General features: G+C 28.2%; 5 protein-coding genes across 12 annotated transcripts; 3 read left to right on the plus strand and 2 right to left on the minus strand.

Moving 5' to 3' along the window:
* Positions 1–13: 13 nt before the first annotated feature.
* Positions 14–5,907, minus strand: LOC126858777 (probable G-protein coupled receptor B0563.6). 5 transcript variants are annotated; one of them, XM_050609347.1, is made up of 7 exons: positions 5,856–5,902; positions 2,120–2,223; positions 1,964–2,013; positions 1,438–1,664; positions 1,040–1,341; positions 695–929; positions 14–344 (listed from the first exon to the last, which is right to left on the minus strand). In XM_050609347.1, exons 2-7 carry the CDS (start codon positions 2,131–2,133, stop codon positions 135–137), a joined length of 1,038 nt encoding a protein of 345 aa, XP_050465304.1. In that variant the 5' UTR covers positions 2,134–2,223; positions 5,856–5,902; the 3' UTR covers positions 14–134. The 5 variants fall into 5 exon arrangements, with proteins under 5 accessions (XP_050465304.1, XP_050465302.1, XP_050465300.1 ...); XM_050609345.1 differs by lacking the exon at positions 5,856–5,902 and adding an exon at positions 2,788–2,908; XM_050609343.1 differs by having other exon boundaries at positions 1,964–2,223; positions 5,856–5,907.
* LOC126858764 (uncharacterized) lies at positions 3,537–5,609 on the plus strand. Its single transcript, XM_050609308.1, has 2 exons — positions 3,537–5,296; positions 5,445–5,609. Exons 1-2 carry the CDS (start codon positions 3,628–3,630, stop codon positions 5,492–5,494), a joined length of 1,719 nt encoding a protein of 572 aa, XP_050465265.1. The 5' UTR covers positions 3,537–3,627; the 3' UTR covers positions 5,495–5,609.
* Positions 5,908–5,984: 77 nt separating the features above from the next.
* LOC126858774 (beta-1,3-galactosyltransferase brn) lies at positions 5,985–8,322 on the plus strand. The gene is made up of 2 exons (XM_050609335.1): positions 5,985–6,156; positions 6,484–8,322. The coding sequence occupies exon 2, from the start codon at positions 6,544–6,546 to the stop codon at positions 7,927–7,929; it is 1,386 nt and encodes a 461-aa protein (XP_050465292.1). The 5' UTR covers positions 5,985–6,156; positions 6,484–6,543; the 3' UTR covers positions 7,930–8,322.
* A 319-nt stretch (positions 8,323–8,641) lies between these two features.
* LOC126858805 (microtubule nucleation factor SSNA1-like) lies at positions 8,642–9,655 on the minus strand. Its single transcript, XM_050609401.1, has 3 exons — positions 9,275–9,655; positions 8,898–9,097; positions 8,642–8,761 (listed from the first exon to the last, which is right to left on the minus strand). The coding sequence occupies exons 1-3, from the start codon at positions 9,354–9,356 to the stop codon at positions 8,660–8,662; spliced, it is 384 nt and encodes a 127-aa protein (XP_050465358.1). The 5' UTR covers positions 9,357–9,655; the 3' UTR covers positions 8,642–8,659.
* Positions 9,656–10,579: 924 nt separating this feature from the next.
* Positions 10,580–21,572, plus strand: LOC126858740 (UHRF1-binding protein 1). 4 transcript variants are annotated; one of them, XR_007688720.1, is made up of 18 exons: positions 10,580–10,714; positions 11,242–11,443; positions 11,555–11,746; positions 11,881–12,106; positions 12,178–12,344; positions 12,421–12,580; positions 12,676–12,933; positions 13,018–13,257; positions 13,384–13,410; positions 13,840–13,932; positions 14,019–14,200; positions 14,300–14,537; positions 14,616–15,838; positions 15,938–16,072; positions 17,887–18,267; positions 18,368–18,515; positions 18,894–19,054; positions 19,848–19,992. XR_007688720.1 is itself a non-coding variant. In XM_050609245.1 (17 exons), exons 1-17 carry the CDS (start codon positions 10,671–10,673, stop codon positions 20,213–20,215), a joined length of 4,284 nt encoding a protein of 1,427 aa, XP_050465202.1. In that variant the 5' UTR covers positions 10,580–10,670; the 3' UTR covers positions 20,216–21,572. The 4 variants fall into 4 exon arrangements, 3 of the variants coding, with proteins under 3 accessions (XP_050465202.1, XP_050465203.1, XP_050465204.1); XM_050609245.1 differs by lacking the exon at positions 18,894–19,054 and having other exon boundaries at positions 19,848–21,572; XM_050609246.1 differs by lacking the exons at positions 13,384–13,410; positions 18,894–19,054 and having other exon boundaries at positions 19,848–21,572.
* Positions 21,573–24,388: the final 2,816 nt, after the last annotated feature.

Consider the following 24,388-nt stretch of genomic DNA (forward strand, 5'->3'; position numbering starts at 1 on the left):
ATTTAATACATTAATTTAAGATCATCATTAGATAAGTATATTATGGATGCATTATAATAATACGATATGATTCGTGATAAGTACAAACATATAATATATAATTTTTTTTTTAATCTTAATACATAATTATATAGTTATGCAATAACGCGACTCTCTAACATAAAAGCGGTAGCGTCTGAAGATTGTATCTCTTCCTCCATTTTACCTTCTTTAGTCGGGGACTCAGGAGAATTTAATTTGGTATGTTCTGGTGTTAATCGAACAGTAGTGCCGTGTCGACTGTAGTCTTCAATTTCGCCTATCGGTTGATCAACATCTTGCATCGCATTTTCATTACACCTTCCCTATTTTTTTTTTTTAATTAAAAAATTAATTTACATCTGCCGCATTAAATCAATTTTAAATTGTATACAATAAACAAGGAAAATTTTAATATAAAAGCTGCGATAAAATAATGCTCAAAGATCAACACATCAATTATCAATATTATTTCTTTGATTATAAAAAAATTATGATGTGTAATATTTATATTTAATATAATTCCGAAATTCTTTTTTACGATCGTTATTTTTTTATGCATTACTTTATAATTATTGCTTATTAAAAATTTAATTTGTTGATTTTTAATGATTTTTAATCTTGGAACAAAAATTATCGCAGTTAACGAATTGAATGTGAAAATGTATGAGCTCACTTGTAGAATTCGCAATAATTCTCTTCGAAATTCTGTACTGCAAATGAGATATATAAAGATATAAATAACATAATTGCTGAGTTCTATGATCGCTGAGCACACTCGAAAAGTTTGGTAAGACAGATCAGGCGGGTGATAATTGACATGTAATATCGACATGAGACCCGGCGGAATTGTCGTAATAAAGAAGCACAAAATCATTGTTGTCGTCAATATCGCCAAATGTTGTTCCTCTCTACAAAGAGAATGATTTTATATGTAAGATTAGGGAGAATATGATGACTTATATACTTATTCTCAATTCTATGTTAAAATACAAAAAAAAAATCAAAAATTATTACATACTTATATCCTCGATTGCGAGATAATAACGATGTGTCATGTGTGTTATTAGCACGAAACTTGTCCGTGGCAGCGTGGAATTGCCGATTTTGTGCGTTTAATTGTAGAAACCTCTTAATGACGAAACTATTCAGTACGATAAACAGAATCGATGGACAAATTTGCACTATAATTTCCATTGTCCAAATATACATTTTCCATATCTTGCTCTGCGTGACGGACACGTTTTCGCGTAATATGAAAAACATATCAGGTCCATTCTGTTCTGCATAAACAGTTCTCATAATCGATAACGGACTACTTATCTATCAACAAAATAATATATGTAGATATACAAGCATATTACATTCTATTTTATTATACATATAAAACTTTTTTCTTAATCTCGCTTTTTTCTATACCACAAAACCGGCGATAAACGAAGATAATATGAAGGTGTTGACATTCTTGCGCGTGTTTCCGGTGCGAATGCGTGCCGGAAAGAATACAAAAACGTATCGATCCACGATTAAACAGACCATGATGAAAACACTGGCAGCCGAAAAAGCGTTCAGAATAACAAGCTCAAGATAAGCATAGTAAAAAGCTGACAAATAATTATTATTCATACCGTAGCCCAATCTTAATGCTAAAATATAAAATATATCATAACATATTGTGTATATACATAGTGCTGTATTCATTATTATACTGACAATAAGAGAAAAATCATTCTCACTCAAACGAACATCGAATTAATACATGCATGTAAAATTACCAATTACAATTAGTTGTAATTAAAAATAATAATCTTAATCATTGTATATCGGTCATCGTAATTGCTTAATTTATTCAGTTAATTTGAATTTTATTTGGACGTGCACAATCGCCGGTTATTGTTCGTTCGAGCAATATTTTTCTCAATATACAAAATCAAACTGTACAAACTGATCGTTATCCAAGATAGTGTAACACCAATGTGAGCCAGAGCGAGTCCGCTGAGATACAAGTATGCGATTCCACGAAACACCGGGGCGGACAGCACGATAAGTATTATCATATTACCGAAAATACCAATGGCTAATATAATTGGAACTATAATACCGTAAGAAATCCATATTAAGGATGTTACATGGCTTCGTATAACGTCATCTTCGACAGTTACACGTCCGATAATAGATGAATTGTTCTCGCAACACAACTGCGTACTGGAAAGATAAATAATTACTTTATTAAGATTTGCATATAACAGTCACGAAAGAGAGAAGCGATATTGTTATCACTGAAAATAAAAACTGTCACACATAATCGCATAATTTTAAAAATATATTATATTATTTTATTATATTATTATTTTATTTTATAATAAAAATGCCTTTAATTAATTTTATTACCAATTAATTGTAATAAGGATAAATGCAACAACAATATATACATATGCACGCATACACACGTGTAATATGTTACCAATAAAAAAAAAAACCGAAATAATTAATCAGCTGAATTGATAAGTAAATTAATTTTTTATTAACATCGTAATATATACAAACCCGTCAATCACTCCTGTTAACATTGTAAATTTTAATGATTATTAATTACAAACTAATGTGGTCGTTAAAGAGAACCTTGTATTATCGGTTAAGTAATTTAAAAGTTATTTTTTCTTCGATGTTTCACATTTTTATCATATGCACATTATCGCCTGTTTTTCTTTCCTTAGCCAACGGCAAATCCACTTTCAATAAAGACATGATAGATTCTAACAGATTTACCTGCGACATATTCACCTCATGGATCAGAAAAATACTGCGCAAACTCCGTCAAAGTGTGTATGGAGTTTATTTAAACACGCAGCAGACGATAGACTTAAAGCTTTTATTAAATCAGGTCGAACTACTTGAACAAATAATAAGAATCTATTATTAATTATTATCATGGATAAATATTTTTCATAGAGATACTGTATGTATGTAATAAAAAAAATCAGAAAAGAAATCAAAAACTTGTGTATATTAAGGTAAATGTATGTAAGTACACATATATTTCTTCATAATAACGCGTTATTGCCATTTTTTTAAAAAAGTTATCACTATTTTTCAATAATTTTATTATTATTTTCTATGCTTTTTTTATAAAAATGAATTTATAACTATTTTGATTATAGGTAATTCTGTTACAATTAATAATAATAAATTTAGCAGATATGTGCACATACATTAGAATATAATTCGCGGCGATAACGAAAATGGGCAGAAAAAGAAAGTTTTGAGTCTAATAGAGTATATATCTGCTTTCTCTATTTTCTAAAAAAGCTAGATTATATATATATATATATATATATATATATATATATATATATATGATATCTCATATCAACATTGAAAAGTGGGGATACAATATAAATTCAAAAAATGAACTAATCTATTCTAGTTTGAAAGTTTTCTATTATCATCGTGCGTGTGAAGAGCCACACAATGAAGCATTTTTGGATGGTTCGATTTATATGGTAATTAATCTTCTTTTCTTTAATCGATTTACACATTATTCGAAAATGTTAATCATAGTCTTTTGTTATTACATTTAGGATATTGAATATAATTTTTATCGCTGTAATGACAACTGCCAGGAAGATTAATTGGGTCCGACCACCTGTTACGGATATTATTTATTCCAATGATTTTGAGACAGATGTTACAACAATAAATTTAACAAACAATTTTCCAGAAAAGATTATTCCATCACCTGACGGATTTGTAAAAACTGACGCGCATTCTTCGTTTATTTCCGGAGAAAATGTAAGATATGTACAGCCTTTAAAAGACAACATTGACAGCAATCCGTGTGCTCAAAAACAAGAAATATATATCGACAAAAATAAAAAATATTCTCCATATGTACGACAATTAATTAAAGTCCCAAATTTTGAAAGAATTCAAATACACCCACAAAATCGTCAATCGAACGCTTTGAAGGAGCGATTAACATCAGTGGCGAACATCAATAGCACGCGGTTAAATCTTGATATTAATAATTGCGGTGTCACGGAAAAATTGTTGGAATTCGACGAAAATGTCAACGAGACAAACACCCGTTATGAAATGCAATCGATGGTATCATCATCAATGTCGAAGGATGTCCCCACAACGCCTGCGGTTAATTCCTTCGAGCAGAAAACACCGTCAGAGACATTTCTCTCGCTCGATCGCATTTCCACTCAACCGATCAATAAAAACACACCGACAAACAAGTCTGAGGCACCGAGAAACGACGGCGATATCAACGTATTTAAATTAAAAAGAAATCCGTCGTTTTCGGAAAAGGAGCAAGAAAATAAGCAATTTGTGAGTCGCAAAATAAACTCGCAACCTATTCGCGAATCGCAAAAAGAAACGAATTTGAATCACCGTCTGTTTTCGCTCATCGAGAATATAGTGGAGATCACTCCAAGAAGGGGCGATCCTCTTCAAGTATCGACGCGTAATAAACGAATGAATGCGCCTATCGTATCGCAAAAAGATATCCTGAACAAAAACAGTGAGGAAGCGGAGTATAAAAATAATACCACTAAAAAGAAAAACACGAAGCCGTCATTGCAAAATGATCAATCTGAGGTGACAGTCAAGGAGAAAAGAAAAGGATCTACAAATAAGAATGCAACGAAGGATTCTACATATGCGATTACTGCAACTCCTCCGATGAAAAAAATTAGTTTCCGGCCTAAGTCTTTTACCGTGAGATTTAAGTCACGTAAAGAAGAACGTAACTCTACGAGAACCGGCAAATTTCAGAATTTCAATCGATTCTCCTCAAGTCATTTTCAACACTTTTACGATGCAAAAAAAGATCTTTTAGCGAAAATTAATAATATAACTGTAGTTGGAAAGATAAAATCGACACGTTTTGAATTTCTCTCAGACGCCTCTCAGGCTTACTTGTCCAGGAAGAAAAAAGAAAAGGCTTTAAAAAACCCCAAGGCAAGAGATCACGTATTAGACATTAGAATGTCTAACGTCAGTGCACTCAATGATTCTATAAGTGTCAACAAAAATGATTCGTCCGAATATTCAGCATCAAATTTGCAGAATGCATCTCTTGTATCGAACAAGATTGTATCTCATTTAAATATGTCTTCACAAGAAATTGAAAAATCAATACAGACGAAAGCAGTGTATAATAATGACACAGCACCTTTGACACTTGAAAACAACTCGAAAGTGTCATCGGAAGCGATTGTGCAAAAAATCACCGAGAATTTAAAGCAATTATCCGATATAAATAGAGGTATTAAAATATATATATATATATATATATATATATATATATATATATATATTATTATTATTATTATTATAACACATATAATTAACATTATTATATTTTTTAACGATGAAAAACAAATCACTAATATATTAAATAATTTCTTTTTTAGGTAATGCTCAGAAATATTTTAGTACTAAATCGCCAACTGATAATCAATAGAATCTAAATAAAATCGAAACCATGCATCCTTCCGAGTCGAGTTTATCTGTAAACGCGGCAATGCCAGATAGAAGAACATGACAAATTCATATCGCGAGCAAAATTTAGACACTGAAAAAAATAAAATAATTTAATAAACATTGATTACTAAAAATAATGAATTAATTAAATTTGATGATTATTACAATTGATATAAGAGCAAGATATCGTGTGTCTTATTAAATGTATTCTATTATTTTTATTTAGTTATTAATATAAATAAATAATTATATAAAGATTATATATTTAAACTGTAAAAAATATTAAAAATATATAATTTTGAAAAAGAGAAGTACTAGAATATTATATTAAAAAATCTTACTTCTTCTAAGAGCTTTTAATAAATGAGTATAAAACTTTTTTCAAGTTGATCGCACCGTGACCATGAGTGTGAGCGTCAAATCAGCTGTTCGGCCTTTTAGTTAGATTAGATTTCCTGTAGAGGCGCCACGATACACTGTATGTATTTGGCATAAATTGATTTTACATGTATCCTGAAGAAAAAAGTATAAAGAAAATGTTGCATTCTCATATTTATAGTTTTCAAGCGGACTATTTAATATATAAAGAATATTTATATATTCTCTTGTATTATCTCATCAAGAAATGATCATTGACAATTTGTAAGTTGCCAATTTATAAATTCAACCATGTACTGTGTATTCTTATGCAGTTAGTTTCTCTTATTAATTTAATTAAAAATAATTAGATTTAAATTATATTTAGATATTATAAAAACTTTTGTATCTATTTTAATGTTTTTTCTGAGAACCACTGAGAATTCTGAGAATTTGAACGAATTTTTAAAAAATTAATAAAAAGACTTTTTAAAAAAGAAATTTTTAATTATATTAAAAATATCATTTAATCGAAAAAATTTATGAAGATGCATATACATATCCATTTCTATAAATAAAGAATACAATTAGAATTATACATTTTTATTACAGAGCTGACAACTGCAGAGAAGCAATTCACAAAAAATAATATGCAAAAGTGTTGCTGATAAAATGTGCTATTACTTGCTTCAATGCTGTTTTCTCCGCCTTTATTTACAAAGATGTCGTCGTGTTATATCAAGAATTAAATTAGGATATATTCTCCTTTTTTTTGGTATAATAGCAGTGTTAGAATTTTTTGGAGCATTTGTACATCTATTTGAAGTCACATACGATGAAAACTTTGTATATCCATACGAAGGCAATGTACATGAGTTTGTTAATGCATTGCGACGTAATGAAAAACCAGAAGTTGAGCCTATAAATGAATACAAATATGCTTTAGTGCTAAAACAGCCACAAAAATGTAAAGAAGATGTGGATCATACACTTCGTCTTGTATATATAGTAAAGTCTGCTATAGAAAACTTTGATAGAAGAACTGCTATACGTAATTCATGGGGAATAGAAAAAAGATTCTTTGATGTGCCAGCGAGAACTATTTTCATAGTAGGTATGCATCCAGATGATAAAAAAATAGAAGCTAAATTAAAGCTAGAAGCGACAATCTATAAAGATATTGTACAAGCAGATTTCATAGATTCTTACTATAATAATACCATAAAAACAATGATGAGTTTTAAATGGTTAGTAAAATATTGTCCCAATTCAAAATTTTATATGTTTGTCGATGATGATATGTATGTGTCAGTGAAAAATGTAGCAACATTTATCAGGAATCCAACTAATTATCCACTTTACTTAATGGAATCTAGGAAAGTATATAGTGCACACAAAAGAGAAATCAAAGAATCAGATCTGATGGATTATAAAGCTCTTAGTAATTTCAGCAATGAAAATGCAACATTTAATTTAAAAATCAATGAAATGCCTTTTAAAAGTTTTATTTATGAATCGATAAAAAATAATAGTCAGAAAAATAATGTATATAAGAAACAAAATAGACGAATTAATGAAAATTTTAAAACAGGAAACAAACAATTGTTTAACCTAAATACATCTGTGTCAAATAGAACAAAGCGACAGCTTTTCGATTTCGAACTACCAGATGATATTAGGCTATTTGCAGGATTTGTATTTATGCGATCTGCACCACATCGACATAAATTCTCTAAATGGTATGTTTCATTGAAAGAATATCCATACCATTTATGGCCGCCATACGTCACAGCTGGTGCATATATTCTCTCTAGGGAAGCTCTTTTAGATTTATATTATACTAGTTTTTACACTAAACATTTTAGGTTTGATGATATCTTTCTAGGTTTAATAGCTAAAAAAGCCGATATATTACCATTTCATTGTGAAGAGTTTCACTTTTATAAAAAAGCTTATACAAAATATAGTTACAAATATGTTATAACATCTCATGGATATGGAGATCCAAATGAACTTTTACAAGTATGGAATGAGCAAAAAGCTCTTGGAAATGCTTGAAAAAATTTATAGATATCAAAGCAAAAAATTTCATATAGTATATTCTTTCATATAGTTATGATTTTATCCTGAAAATAAAACTATGTTAAACAATAGTTTTTTCTGTATAAAAATATCTTGATATAATTATTCATATACTTAGCAAGCAGGTAGAATATATAAAATACTAGTCGTATAAAAATATTCAGTTTATTGTACAAAATATTCCATAATTTTATTTGTAAAATAGAATTTATGCTACATAATCAGTCTTTATATACATATATATATATATAGATATCCTGTAATAAAAAATTAAAATTATAATATTACACATTTATGCAAGGCTTTACATTAAACAATACTGCCAAAATGTAATAGTACTTATAATCGTAATTATATTATAATAAATTATATTTGTTGCAAGTTTTCTTTATAACTAATTACTGCACGATTATAAATTTTATTCAGCCATGGACTGATTAATGTTATTCTTTTTTAAAACTGTCAAATATATATATATATATATATATATATATATATATATATATATATAATTGTTAATAGATTTTGCTCTAATTAAGAGGTAGACCCATTGAAGAGTCTGTATATTTTGCACAATTTTGTACTTTTCAATCAGTAACTATTTTTGTGACGACTGCTGATTTAATAAATATATTTTCTAGATATATAAGTAAGATTTCCTATAAGTATTTTTATCAAATTTTAAATACAAATTTTAAATTTCTTATTATTGATATTGTTTCTCAATTTTAGCTTTAACTAAAGTCTGATCCAGGCTTACAGCTTCTTTTTTTATCATATTAAGCAATAATTGTGAACTCTCCAAAATCTGTGAGAAAGCAAAAATATATTTAGTACAAAATATATAATTGTACAAAATATATAATTGTAAAAGTACAAAATATATAATTGTAAAAGAGCAATATATATCAATTTTTAGTAAAAATTAGAAATATAATCTTCACCTTCATGTATGCTGTTTCAGTATCAGAAATTGTTCTGTCATATTCATTTCTGACAGCGATTCTTTTTGCCAGACTATCATTCAAATGTGTAAGTTTACATGACATTTTCTCGATTTCACGTTGCAAATTATTCTTCTCTTCTTCTTGAGCTATTACTTGAGATTGAAGTTCTGCTCGCCTTAATTTCATTTCTTCTAAACCTACAAAAGAATTTTCTTATAGATATGCGAACTTAACGGAATTAATCATTGGAACAATGAAATATTTACTCCATTCTTGAGAAAATTGAATTACAGCAAGTTATAACAAAATAAAATGGTCTGAAATTTTTCGTTTGACTGACAATAATAATTTTTAAACTATAATAAAAAAATTACATTTAACGAGTTCCTGGTTATATGTTTGCAAAGCAGCTCCGTGTTGAGACATCATAAACCATCCAGTCACAAAAAATTTCATAAAAAGTGTGTATAACGATGAAAAAACTATCAGTGGACAATGTTCACCAACAATTTGTTATCAAATATTAATTTAAACGGCTACGCACATTGATATACAAATAGATTTTGACAGATCTTATGCATTAATCGAGTGTAAAAAGTGCAAACCAGTACAAATGAAATGGGTTAGGTTCCAATATCCTAAAGCGGGGAGCACACACTTTTGCATAAGCGCATAACCATAAACATAAAGAAATTGATTGGTCCACAAATATATGCCTAACGAAATGAACCAATCAATTTCCTTATACTTATGGCTATGCGCTTATGAAAAAGTGTGTGTTCCCCGCTTAACGCTGTCAGTACTGAAAATCTATAGTTTACGTTACCTACACTATATATATATTTTCAGTACTGTCCAATTAAATATCGAAACGCAGCCATAGATAATAGACCTCAGAGAGAAGCCTGAGAGAGATCACGCTGCAATTTTTCGTAAGATGTTTTTTCTAGCTAGTACAGTACTTACAGTAGCATCAACTAAATCCATTAGAGAGGGCGAAACCACACATTGTTAGATTCACTTTTCGATGCAACAATAAAATAGCCGGTCGATTTAGCCGTACTAAATTTATAATTGTGGATCAAAAGTGGAGAAATATTATGGATTTATTAATATTTTATTAACTTCGCATGATATATTTTGTCATTCTTGTATATACTATGGACAGCGATAATTTAATAAAGAGTTATGATCATGATATATATATATATATATATATATATATATATATATATATATATATTTCTATAGTTTTCTATTTTTTTCTTTTAAAAACTTCTTTTATATTTTGTAAAATATATTAGTCAATATTATTGAAAAATATTGTTCAATTTCTGTTTCATATAAATATATAACTTTTCCCTATTTTAAAATTTTCAATAAATTTAAAATATTGCATGCATTTCCTTCCCCATTTGTCTTATTGAGACGTTATTGAATAACTAACAATTATGATGCGTTAATATATATATTATTAGTTAAAACTTGATTGTCCATCCATTGTCAGATTTATCTCATTGTCAGGAAGTCTGTTTTTTATAGCTGACCTGGCTGCGCTAGTTCAGAGCTTTATTTTTTAAATTCTTTGTTTTCTCTCTCCTTGACGTCCGACGACCGTCCGAATATACGAACGATCTCACGCATGCGCGTAATAAGTTGGATTGGTGAGATTATTTCTCGCGACAACTGTAGATCATCATAAGTATGTGGTGTCAAACTAACCATGCTGAAACGTTTTAATTACCGTAAGAATTAGGACATAATCAAAAAATGGTCTCGATTATCAAAAATCAATTGCTGAAACACTTGTCAAGGTATTATTTGCGCGTAATTGCAAATTAATTAATCTACAGTGCGCTTTCGCATTTTTAAATGACATTGAAAATTACTCTCATAAGTCGTTCCATAAGTCACACGTCACATAAGCACTTTCTTATCTTTGAAACATTCATCTTGTCATTATTCGCATTACATTTTTTTTTCTTTATGCTTTGTATAATTATAATCGAGTAATTATATCGAATATATTCGCAAAACAGCTGAAAGTAATCGGAAAGAAAGTATTTTCTTTTTATGATTAATAGCACTTTTGTCATATGCCATTGCAGATTTATTTTTGGTTTTTACTTGTCAATGAAAATCTCTTTTTGTATTTGTTGAAACAAAGCATATGCTAATTATATAGTATATAATATAAAGATTCATATATTCTTATGTTAATTAACATGTATATCATCCAAATATATATGTTAATACAATTTGCTTTATTGCATTTTTGCAATTAATAACAAATTATTAATTTAATTTTGCATATGGAGCATTTATTTTATAAATATTGTAGATTTACCAAGAATTTATCAGCCGATAAGATAAATTTAAGCACATTTAAAGGTGAAGGAGAACTGACAAACTTAGAACTTGATGAAATAGTCCTCACAGATTTATTAGAACTGCCATCATGGCTAAAGCTAACTAATGCTTGGTGCAATAAAGTTTCATTTCGCATTCAATGGACCAAACTAAAAAGCGTTCCTATCTTTTTGGTAAACAATAGTTTTATATATATATAAAAATATATGCAAAATTTTTACATATATTTTACATATATTATTTATCATACTGCAAGCAATATAAATAAAGTATTATATTTATAGAGTTTGGATGAGGTTCATATAGATGTAGAAACATGCGAGGATTTGAGAAGCATGTTTTCCCCACAGGGTATATCATCATATGCAGGTCCTACAAAATATTCTTTTATACATAAAGTAATTGATGGAATAACAGTAGCTGTCAATACTGTATTAGTTACATTTAAAAGTCCTGCATTTATTGCTTCAGTCCAGGTATATTATAATGTACATTATAATATATAACATAATATTTAACAAATAGATAAATGTATGAAACTAAGTTAAATGCAGAGATTTTGACATGATATTTGAAATTGACATTTATTTAAAATTATCATATTATTTAGATGAATCGGATTATGGTAGAATCAAAATCAGCAACATGGCAACGTTGTGATCTCAGAACTACTAGAGTGAAGGATCCTGATCGAGGGCAATTACTTATTTTTAAAGAGTTAGAATGGCAAACTGTTAGAATAGAAGCTCAAAGTACTAAGGATAAAAATTTGACACCGCTTCGTTTACTGACAAATCAAGCAAGATGTCGAATAACAATAAAGAAGAGGATATCAGGTCTGTGAAAGTCAAATGCCTAAATATTATAAATTATCTGTATTATTGCTAAATTAATTATTTTATTACAGATTGTTTTGTTATGGGCTCCAGACTAGTAATTATTCTAGATGATCTTTTATGGGTGTTAACAGACTCACAATTGAAAGCTGCACTCCATTTTCTTGACTCTTTGGGTGGTCTTATTGAAAAAGCTACTATTCTTGAGCGAAAAACAAAAGCTGCAAGGAAATTAGAGGTTTGCATAATTTTATTAAAATTTTATTATATAAATCAATATGATTTATTAATTTATATGTCATCCTTAATTTAAGGTTTTGCCAGAATATCAGGCTCAAATATCTCAACAAAGCAGAACAAAGAATCAATACAATTCAGCGATATCAAAAATATTTACAAGATATGATGTTGTAGAAACATCATATCATTTTCTTTCACAACGTATTGATCTTCACTTATGTGACGATGCTGGTGGTAAGTTTAAAAGAGATCTATATTTATTTATATTTTAAATATTTATTATACATAATATGATTACATTATATAATATTTTCTTTTTATTGAAATAGGAGGTAGATCATTACATCCTGATCTGAAGGATGGTGGTGCGTTACAAATTTCATTAGTCAAGTTTCAAATTGATTATTATCCATACCACCTGGCAATGGCAGATAGAAAGCATTGGGCCAAATACAAAGAAAATGCCACACCTCATAGTCAATGGTTGCAACAATCATTAAGTTCATTTCGAAGTCAGTTCATGGATCTTATAGATTCTGGTAGAACGCAACATTCTCCTCTAACAAGAAGCCAAGGGAATGTAACAGGTTTGTGCATATATATAGTGAATAGTTAATGTATGAAATATAATTTATATTGAAATCTGTATCATTCATCTTATTTTTCAACAGCTAGTGGTATGAAAGGCTCTGGAGAACATTTGGAGAAGAATAATCAACCACAAAATCCAAATGTAACAACATCCGAGCAGAAGAAATCTCAGCATCCTAGTGGTAATCCAGTGAAAAATTATGTCTTGGAGCAACTTGCTAAACTAATGACGACGTGCATTATTATCAGGATCGACGATTTTACATTATATAAAGTGACAACAACGTCGCGTAATCCAATACCCAAAGAATTTATCACAGGTATATTTACTCATATTTATTTTATATATTTATTAGAGTCGCTCTTTTTCTTTTTATTAAAAAGAATAACGTTTTTCAAACATCAAGTTTGTCAATAATCGTTTTATTTATGACAATTATATACAGCTCAAGCGAGGAAGAAGCATACACCAGGTATAACAGATTAGTTTGTGTAAATGTATGAAGTTTTTACTTAAACTTGATCTATTAAATACTTATTTTTTACTCAATTTTTCATCCTTTTACATTATATATATTTTATGTTAAATGATTTAATAATTTATAACTTGTTATATAATGTACAATGATATCAATGAGAGATTAATGAAGATTAATAAAGAAAATATTGATATTACATATCAGTATTATATCTGTAATTAGATTTTCTTTTTATTACAGAGAAATTATGCTATATGTTTTTTTTTATAAGTGATATTGTTGAATGCTGTTTTAATGCTTTAAGACTGAATTGTATTACAATAAAAGAGATTACTATGCATGAGAGATAGGCGAATCATTAGATTGAAAAAAATTTTACTTTGATTATTCAGCTATATTTATTTAAATTAAATGTTTATTTAGGTGATCGTGATCGATTCAGTCTTCCAGAAGATGTAACAATACTTCATGCTGAGTTTACTTATTATTATTACCCAGGAGATATTACCTTTCCATGTAAGTAAATGATTTTTTACAAAAATATATTTTTCTTTTTTTTAATATAACTTAATTATAAAATAATGTACAATTTTTTATTTTAGTGCCACCACCAAAATTTTATGTACAGCTTAATCCTATTCAAATAAACTTTGATGTTTGTTCATGCCTTTGGTTTAATTCTTTTGCATTAAATCTTCATCATTCTCTTATGGGAAAAAACAAACAACTAAGTTCTTCACGTTTAATATATTTTGATGTAAAAATAGAGGCTATACTTCCAAGAGTAAGTTAGAATATATATAATCAGTATACTCAATATATATTATAAATATTATTACATTCTTATTATAGTAACGTTAATAAACAAAATCTGTATTTTTAGATAGTTTTTGAAAGTCAGCAGGAGTATCCAAATCAAAAGGACAGACCAAAGTCTTTGCATATTCAAACTTCCAGAGCATCTATAACGAATGTTCGATCAATGGAAAGATCTTCGAGGGCGGACTTGGCGCAGTGCCTGAATGCGTTTCAGATGGGACAAATGTTTTTTGGTGCAGAATTTCCCAGTAAATCAGGAGACTTCCACGTAGTAACAGATAAATTTTTAGCGTATTGCGGAGGTACGATGTTTTATATCGATAATAAATATCTAGATTTCTCTCTCTTTCTTTTTTATTAATTTCTTTTTTGTATTCTAGGTACTGATAATATTAGGCAAATACCGCCCAATTTCAGTAGCAATTCCGTAAATGAACTGCTGCGTCAGCTGAGTAGAGAACTCTTGTGGACTGAGGCGAAGGATGTGTGGTGTTGCAATTTCGAACCTGTGTGGGGAGATTTTTTTGGTGCGAGGGCCGTTGGTCAAAATCGACCCGTGCCGTTTCTAGATGCATTTCCTTTGACATTGTGGTGCCACTTTACAGCAAGTTCACCGTCAACTGCGGAAAAGTCTTTGGGTGCCGATATTCATGGATTGGCGTACATAAGCAATCTGGTTAGCGTACAGATAAATCATTATCAATACTTGTTCTTACTCAGATTGTCAGAGATACTTTCCGAAATGGCTACATATTTGGCTGTAGATTCGAATAAGATTTTGAAGATCGAGAGTGGTGGATCGTTGATTATAGGCGCGTTGATACCACAAGTGGAGGTGACATTTGTGATGCCATCGCATACACCCGGTAAGGAGAACTCCGGCGGCGATTTAGAATCCGTTGTGCCTGACTCGTCTAGCATAGCGGACGATCTCATCGGCTCATCCACAGCCTGGCACATGGGTAATGTAAGCGCGCGTGTCGATTTTAGCGCCAAGAGAATGAACACGAGCAACGACGTGGAGACGCCTCAGAGCGAGGCGTCGTCGATGTTGTCAATGGATTATTCACATTCAGTTGCGACATCGCAACCGGTTGTTACTTTCAAGCAAAACGGCACAAAGAAAGGCGATCAGGAGAGTTCGGCTAATCCTGCGATGTGGTGCATTCCCGAGAGTAGCGGATCACAATTTACGGTTGGCGGTACGAGTGACGAAAAAAAACATGCGGTTGAAGCTACGCATAATAAACATAGCAAGTCGGATTCGATCTCGAACACGCCCTTCATTCCGAACAATTTCAACGTCAATCTTTCGTCTATGAAAAAGGGATTCAGCAACTTAATGACGTCAATTGATTCGGCTTTAAAGGCTTCTCCGGAAGACGGTAGTAGCGATACGATGTCTATGAGGAGTGACGTTAGTTCGGACAGCGAAAATTACGTTTTAGTGAACCTTCAAGATCAAGGAAAAATCGATGCGGTATTCGGCATTAATAGTACGATTAGGATTACGGCCGTAGAAGAAGCAACTGAAGTGATAGAAGAAACGCCAGACACGCAAAGTGAAAAATCTATGGACAGTGTATGCAAAAGAAAGGATATAGTAAGTATATCATCAACAATCGCATGCGTGCACAAATCACTTTATTTGTTTATTAAAAATGGTGAAAATATATAAAATCTTTTTGTTTCTTGTCCATAGGTTTCCATGGTAACATTCAAATTATCAAAAGTCGAATTTTTACAACAGTCTTGTGGTTATTCGTCTGTCATTAAAGTTCAAGTTTCTAACATTGACAATGATGAGTGTTCATCTATACCCTGGGATGAGTTTCAGGTGAGCCAAATTTGTCTTAATCGATACAATATAAAAAATATATATATATATTTGTTATGCTGTTATTATACAATTACGCTCTTTTTAAATAAACAAAGTTTATTATTAATTATATTGCTGCAAAAAAAATTTATTCTCTTTTTTCTTTTATCATGAAATTTTTATTATTTTCAATATAGCGAAATGATTACGCCAAATATTGTCATTCCAGAAAATAAAGTTTATTCGACATCTATATGTGAATTTAAAATATATATTTAAAATAAAAAATTATATACATATTCACACATAAAATCTTACATTTGGAACAACTTAATAATTTTTTCAACATTAATATAATCACTCTTTCACATATTTTATTACTATAATTAGGAAAAAAATGCATTGAAATGATATGTAACTTTGATTATAAATCATAGTACATATAAACCTTTTCATTTAGAGTATACATTGGAAATAGCGATTTGTGCATAAGAGTTACTAAACTCGAGTAGTTTTGCAGTAATTTGCTCATTGTTTTTATATTACAAGTTGATATTATTATTATAAATATATATTTATACAATTTTTGTCTCTTAACTTTTTTGCATGCCTCTCCCGCGTCTCTCCTTCTCTTGTGAATGTTTTTATGTGGCACTTGTGGCAGGTCAAGAGAAAGGTATTGGGCAAAACCATTCATACATTTATTAATCTTAAACACTATTAAAAAATGCATGCGTCGATATTGAGCCACATCACACATACACACATTGTTATTATTTCATTATTGATAGATTTTTTATAGAATTAATGCAAAATTTTGAAAATGCTGTAATATATTAAAATAATAATTATTATAATTATACATATTTGTTATATATTATTATTAATAGACGGAAATATTCTATATAAAGAAAACCAATCAGTCAGATGTATATTTAAGTAGTAATTGATGATATATATTTAAATATGTGATTATATATGATAGTAGTCACATGATAATTTTTCTTTTGCAACATTGCTTTATTAAAATGGGACAAATGCATCAAATATTTCTGCTTTTATTTTTTTACATTTGTTTAACAAAGTAATTTTAAGATTACTTTGTCAAAAAATTATGTATTTTTTATTATATGTAAATATTAGAGAATTCACTAAGTGCGATTTTTGCTCTTAATACTTCTATGAGTTTCAAACACAGCATGATTGACATAAATACGATTTTGAAATGTTTTGAATTGTTAATTAATTAGATTGTAATGACAATATACAGCATGTTGATTTTTGACTTTTAAAAACTTGTGATAAGATTGAATTATTTACAATAAATAAATGACAACATACTGGTTAATCATACTGGAAATATGCATCACTTCATTTGCTTCATATATTATTATAGATGAGGCTATATTAAAATAATGTTTCACATATTAGATATTACGTAGCATTGCTTTTGTGCATCTATATACTTTTGCATCAGAATGATATTTTTTGCTTTATGCTAAATCTTAATTCACAAAGTGTGCTTCAGCATATCTAATTATTATCACATTTTTTAATGTGTCTATTCTATAATTAAAATTTAATAATTACATTTTCAATTATATATTATTAAATTACAATCGACTTTTATGATCTACAATTTACAATTAATATTCGTAAAGATATTCAGTTAGAATACAAATCATATTTTTAATTAGTCTAATTTTGCAATATAGTATTACAAGTTGAGTACAATAACTAAGGTCAATATATATAAACATAGAGATATTTTAGCTGTACATTATATAATTTCAAGATCCATTTAATATTATTTATGCCGTTCTGTTTGATAGACCAAGTTCAGTTCGCGATCTCGAGGGTGGGTGGAATTACCGTCCGATTCAGACTGCAGATCGCGCATTAAATTACGTTTGGATCATAATTTAAAAGATGCCGACGATTCTCACAGACTTTGGAATGCCAGCCAGAAGATTACTAACGATCCTGATAGACCAGCACATCAGGACCGCGTTAAATTGTCCGAACAGGACACATCCCGTAGTAGCATCTCATGTGGTATCGATGTGCATGACAAAGAGAGCATTATGAATTTATTTGAGGACAAATTAGACCTGAAAGTCGCTAACATAGCGATGACATTATCGATGAGCTCGGTGACGGGTTTAGCGGATTTGGCAGAGGACGAAATTATACCTAAACCGATTCCCATGCAGGTAGGTATTGTTCGCAATATATTGTCGCGGATGTAATCTTCTCTCATATATAATATAATTTCGATTTATTCGCACAAGCGCGCATTTTATTATATTTTAGATATCCTTGGAAAATATATCGTTACGTTTGAATGAAGATCGTCCCCCGAATAACATAACATCTCCGGGTCCGATTCCCATAGATTTGAATATTTCCAAACTTAGAATAGCGCGGGATATGAGCGGTGTATTTCACATTGAACCAGTTGGTAAGTAACACTATCATTTAAGTCAGTTATATTCATCGGTTTCTGCCACTTGCCAGTTAACTTTTTTGAGTTGACTTTCCTTTTCAATCTTCATGTGATCTTAATCTTGATTTTGTCGTTCTTGTACGCCTGTAAATACGTATACCTGTAATTTGATATTATATGTAGATTTTTATATTGTGCAAGTGGCAGATTTATGATTTGAAAGTAATTAATATTACATATTGCATAATTGTTCTGTGCACCCAGGCGGCCTTTCTAATGTGAGCATTGATATAACACATGTAGACAAGTAGTTTTAGTTTCTCGCTGCTTATTATTGCACAAGTTTAAAATGATATTATATTATTTGATACATATATAATTTTTATGTTACAGAATCTTTATAATTTTTTTTTTTTTTACAAAAAGTTGGGTTTTTTATAAAACGCTGACTTGTAAAAATTTGACGTTTTACAAAAAAGCTTTTGTAAAAAGATTGCATTATGGAAAACCTGCAATATATATATGTAGATAGAATATTCTAGATATGAATTTAAGTAAGCATGAATTATAATCTTATTATTTATTCATATAAAGAAAAATTTGTTAGTTTAGTTAATTATATTTATACATTAATTATATTTATTCATTCTACTCTTTATTACTTTTTATTACTTTATTATTCTATATTTTATACATTATTTATTAGATCTGCATAAAGATATACCTGAAAATTTGGAAATTAATAGCAGGAAAGATATTTTTTAATTTTTTTAACTGCTGTTTTTTTTATAATTACAAATTTATTAATTCATCAAACTGCATCTTGATTGTCTCACATAGATAATATCATAAAATATTGAGATTATATTCTTTAATTATAAAAAATAAAAGAAAATATAAATTTTTATTTTTTTTTATACAACTTTAAGAATATTTATTATAATTATATTATATTATTTATACTCTGTTTTAAAATTATCTCTGTCATAAGTATTTCTATCTAAGTTAATACTATTTAGTATGTTTAAATTGATCTTATATTTTTCTTTTCTTTTTTATTTATTTAATTTGGGCTTTGCGGTTTTGAATGACTTCTAGTGTCGTTTTACAATAAATTAATATATAATTCGTCAAATTATCTTTAAATTTTAACTAGTTTATACTTAGTATAAATTATATATAAATATATGACATGGATGTGACATATATTTTAGTACGACCATCTCTTTCTAATTATTACATTTACTAAAGGAAGCTAAACACTGTCGTATTTATGTGTTTCTATTTAAAATTATATAATATAACTTTTATCCAGTGGGTAAAATAATAATTTTCTTGTGATTTTAGTAACTACAATGGAGGAGAACCGTTCAAATATGATATTATCAAGTGATAATAGTCACGTGGTTAAGAATATAGAGTGTGAGACGGAATTGAATATTCTGAGACAATCTAGTAGACAACTGAAATTGGATAACGAGGAATTGAAACGTCGTATGGGAGCTCTGGAAAGATTATCGGAAGAAAACGCGAGATTAATGCGCGCGAAAGAGGAATCGGATATTATGAGATCTCGTTTGAGTGTTGCAGAAGACAGTATCGCGAGTCTTCTGGAAGAAAAGAAAATCTTACATGAAACTATTACTGAGCTGCGTAATCAAAAACTGGAAGGTTCTGGAGGTAGTAATAGAGCTTCTTGGTCTATTAAGAGATAGCATACTAGTTGTTTTGATTGCTCCAAATGTTGCAGCTCTACCAAGTCTTAATCATTTGCACTTTCTATATTCTGCAATATATTTATGCAGATATTTTTGTTGATGGATTTAGGATAATCTTATGTAAAACAGAAGACTTTACATTTCTTTATAAAAAAATTCTTTATAAATAAAAAGATTTATATTTATGAGATTTCAACTTTACATATAACAGGTATTAGAATGATTTTAATTTTTGTCAAAACACTATGAGGTCTATAACTATTTTCAGGGATATGTTATTCTTGTCTACCGTAATTACGCTAGTAACTGCCGTTTAGCTCCTTTGCTTAAACTTTAAAACACAGTAATAAGAATCGTATAGATGCGCATGTGACGCATATACGAACTTAAATGGAAAATATCAATTTTCTTATCGTAATTGTAACAAGGCGATAATAAACTGTAATATTAAAATGTTTTTGTTTTACTATTAAATTAATAATTCATGTATGATACGAATTTTTGATAAATCGCCTGAGTGTTTGCTATTTGTGAATAGCATGATAGAAAATTGCATATGACTGCGTATATATTATATTATACATATAAATTTTATTATGTATTTATGTGTGCTTATATGTGAGATATACATGTCCTTTTGGAAGCAAAGTTATGAGTTTAAAATTTTTGTAAATAAAGATCTAAGTAAATGAGAGAAATGATTTGTTCATAAATCCAGATTGAAATTGTACTGATAAAGAACTTTGATAGATACCTCTTTATGTTTTCCAATATAATAATTGAAACCGATTTGTACAATTTTTGTGTATTTGTGTTAGAATTTCAAAAGGATATGTATGTACATATAGTGAGAAAACAAAGTGCACTAGTCAGTATATCGCAATTATATATACATTGGTTAATTTTACAATCTGTTACATTTTAACATCATTCTTATGGATATAAATGGGAATTCTAAGAATGTATTGTGAAACTTAATGATTTAAAACAGATGATTGTAATTTAGTAATATATACTAGTTGAGCCTACAGATAGACTCTAAATGAGAATTGTGATCTGGTGGTATCGCATTATATTATATATATAATTTTATATTAACTAATTTAACAATTTTCATCAAACGATGAGAATTACAAGTAATGATAAAGGTGATGTAGGAAGCGTTTCAATAAGACTGTATAAATATCGTCGGAAATATTGGTTTATAGTCTATAATAGTCACATTAGAGTCCTTGAGGTAATTGTATAAACATTAAAAACAATGAATTAACTTGATAAATTTTTAATGAGAAGGAATTGTGAAATATGAATTGAACGAATTGCAAAATACATATAGCATGTTTTCAGTTCACAATTAATTCACTTCATAGTTTTTTCAGAGATTGATTTTAATAGATTTAGTGTTTACAACGGGTTGCTGGTCAATCTCACATAAATGGAAAATATTTTTTGATGATTGTGAAACTCTGATATATAGAATTGAAATTTGTTTCATGATGTAGATTTCTGTGCTTTTATTATAAACATCTGATATAATATAGATATAAATTTTCATTATTTAGATGCAGCTTTGAATAATGCGTTTTCTCGACAAATATTTTCTAATAAATACAACTGAATAGAAATGTCACGATCGTACAAGGTGTAGTGTGTTTACATAATAATACAATTATTTGAAACGATAAAACACAATCATCTTAATATATGATTAGTAAATGCAATGTTTGAAGATAATGTGACATAAGTAAGTTTTAGAAGAAAATAAAAAGTTAAAGGGTTTCAGTTTTTGTTAGTTTCAGATACAGATAAATTTTTTATAATGCACATATCATACTTATAATGAAGGTTTTGCTTTATATATATTACATTTATATAGTTCGATAGTATTTTGCAGAAACATAACTTTTATTGTAATTTAATTTCATCAATGTCTCTTATTTTTCAAATGATTTAAATCAACTTCCTAAGGTTTGCTTATAGTTCCTTTCTTGGAAAGCTAATATTTATACCAAATTATGTTTTTGTGTAATAGAAGATGAAAGTAAAATTATCTTCTTTTAATCTTTAAATTCAGTTTTTTTAAATAAATATTCTAATATAATGGGAGTGTATATACATATATATATTTCATATATTATATTTTTTATATATATTATAATATTGAATGTATATTTTAAATATAAGTAATGGATTGCTTTCTTCCATCTTTTTACATGTAGCCACATATAAAAGCTTTAATAATAATTACCAAATATATATAGCCAATAATAAGAAGATTTATATAATCTTGTTATCCAATTAACAGCAAACTATATATAACTGTATCAAGTAAAATTGAATAATGAATGTGAATTCTTTCTTTTTATATATTTTTAAGTACTTATTTATATAGTATCTTTTATGTATTTTATTAGATCAATAACATAAACTTTAGGAAGTTGACTATGATTAATTAATAATGCAGTGTAAATGATAATATAATTCAGAATGTGTTATAGTTTGTAATTATTTAGGCTTTATAAGATATATATTTAAGTTTTACACGCGATCCTAATAAAAATAATATTCTTATATTAACTTTATAATTTTACAATTTTTTGTTGTTATTGTCGTATATGTGTTAACTTCATTTTAATTACACAAGTATATTTTGGATTGGTATATTTTCAAGATTAACATTGTCAATTGACAAGATTTTTTTTAGACATATTTAGTTATATAACACTAACTTTATAATAGTTATTCTAGTTAGTAAGATTTCAAGAAATTGTTGCATATAAATATATAAATATATAAATATATAAATATATAAATATATAAATATATAAATATATAAATATATAATATATATATATATATATATATATATATATATATATATATATACATAAAAAGAGAACAATATCATGCTACTTATGCATGAGTGCAATGGTTCCATTTCGTAAATTCATATCGTATATCAGCAATCATGTGATACATTGTCTGAAATAATACGATGCAGCCATAATTTACGAAATAAACCTATTTTATATATTAGCAGAAGTATAGTAAATATATTTGAAAAAATTGTCATTTCAATATCAAAGTGAAGTAAGAATATCAAGAGTGGGTTGTGCAATTTCCAAATTTCTTCATGGAGAGTATAGCGAGAAATCAATTTAATGTTTGTCATGTTTGCTATTTCTCCATAGCTTTTGTTGTAAAATAAATTAATGAATAATTTATATACATAAATAACATAAGTAATTTTGGGAGATAGATTATTTTGTTCAATTTTATATTTTATCTATGAATATTATAGCTTTTATCAATGAATATTATAGCTTTTTGTTTCACAGAATGTATTTTGTTATGAATATATCGTTCTAAAACAATGTATTTTAGCAATATTAAAATAAAATGCTATTATAATCAGCATTGACGATATCACAATGTGACGATACAATGTGCATGAATGAGTTATATAATATAAAAACTTGGCAATATACACATGTATATTCATTTTCGAGTTTATTGTTATATATGTAAAGAGATAGTATGTTATTATTAGTTCATTGAATTAAATATGAGCAAAAATTTAATTATATTTTAGTTTTGAGTGGAATTGAAGGTGATGGCCAAAATGTAATTTCATCTTTTTAATGTATAAAGAAAATGAATATCACTTTCTCAATAAAGTTATTACAAAGAAGAAATATCGAAATGTTTTAGTATTATATTAAAAAATAAAACGTTCCTCTAAATCTTTGTCTTTCCAATCTTATTAATATTGTATTTTACATATTAATAGATTATACTACTTAATTAGTTATACTTATTTAACACTTATGAATCCTGCTTTCTCAATTCATTTCTTATTTACTTTTACTAAAAATATATTTAAATATTATATATATATAATTATATTATTATTTGACATTTAAAATTATTTCTAAGAAAAATAAATGAGAAATAAATTGGAGTAGCATTGCGTCATCGATCGTTGCACTTTTGAGTAAACCGCCATAACAGGACTAGCAACATAGCATTTGACGATAGATGCAATCCATTTGACATTACAAATGTTCGAATCATTCGATTGACCAATCAGAATGAAAGATTTCCTAATTTTAATTGGTCGTTCGAACGATCGAGAACATTCGCAACTTCAACTGGAATGCATCGTGCAAA

Source organism: Cataglyphis hispanica, chromosome 2 (assembly GCF_021464435.1).
Source record: "Cataglyphis hispanica isolate Lineage 1 chromosome 2, ULB_Chis1_1.0, whole genome shotgun sequence".
Classification (NCBI taxonomy): Eukaryota; Metazoa; Arthropoda; class Insecta; order Hymenoptera; family Formicidae; genus Cataglyphis; species Cataglyphis hispanica.

Coding starts and splice junctions, on each gene's coding strand:
- LOC126858777 (XM_050609342.1), bottom strand. CDS start 2,588: ATGTTAACAGGAGTGATTGACGG. Junction 2,224..2,565: donor TTAACAGGAGTGATTGACGG/GTTTGTATATAT, acceptor TTATCTTTCCAG/TACGCAGTTGTGTTGCGAGA. Junction 1,342..1,437: donor CGTTTATCGCCGGTTTTGTG/GTATAGAAAAAA, acceptor TTTTGTTGATAG/ATAAGTAGTCCGTTATCGAT.
- LOC126858764 (XM_050609308.1), top strand. CDS start 3,628: ATGACAACTGCCAGGAAGATTAATTGGGTCCGACCACCTGTTACGGAT. Junction 5,297..5,444: donor ATTATCCGATATAAATAGAG/GTATTAAAATAT, acceptor TTTCTTTTTTAG/GTAATGCTCAGAAATATTTT.
- LOC126858774 (XM_050609335.1), top strand. CDS start 6,544: ATGTGCTATTACTTGCTTCAATGCTGTTTTCTCCGCCTTTATTTACAA.
- LOC126858805 (XM_050609401.1), bottom strand. CDS start 9,356: ATGAAATTTTTTGTGACTGGATGGTTTATGATGTCTCAACACGGAGCT. Junction 9,098..9,274: donor TAACCAGGAACTCGTTAAAT/GTAATTTTTTTA, acceptor ATTCTTTTGTAG/GTTTAGAAGAAATGAAATTA. Junction 8,762..8,897: donor CTGAAACAGCATACATGAAG/GTGAAGATTATA, acceptor GCTTTCTCACAG/ATTTTGGAGAGTTCACAATT.
- LOC126858740 (XM_050609245.1), top strand. CDS start 10,671: ATGGTCTCGATTATCAAAAATCAATTGCTGAAACACTTGTCAAG. Junction 12,107..12,177: donor AATAAAGAAGAGGATATCAG/GTCTGTGAAAGT, acceptor ATTTTATTACAG/ATTGTTTTGTTATGGGCTCC. Junction 12,345..12,420: donor AAGCTGCAAGGAAATTAGAG/GTTTGCATAATT, acceptor CCTTAATTTAAG/GTTTTGCCAGAATATCAGGC.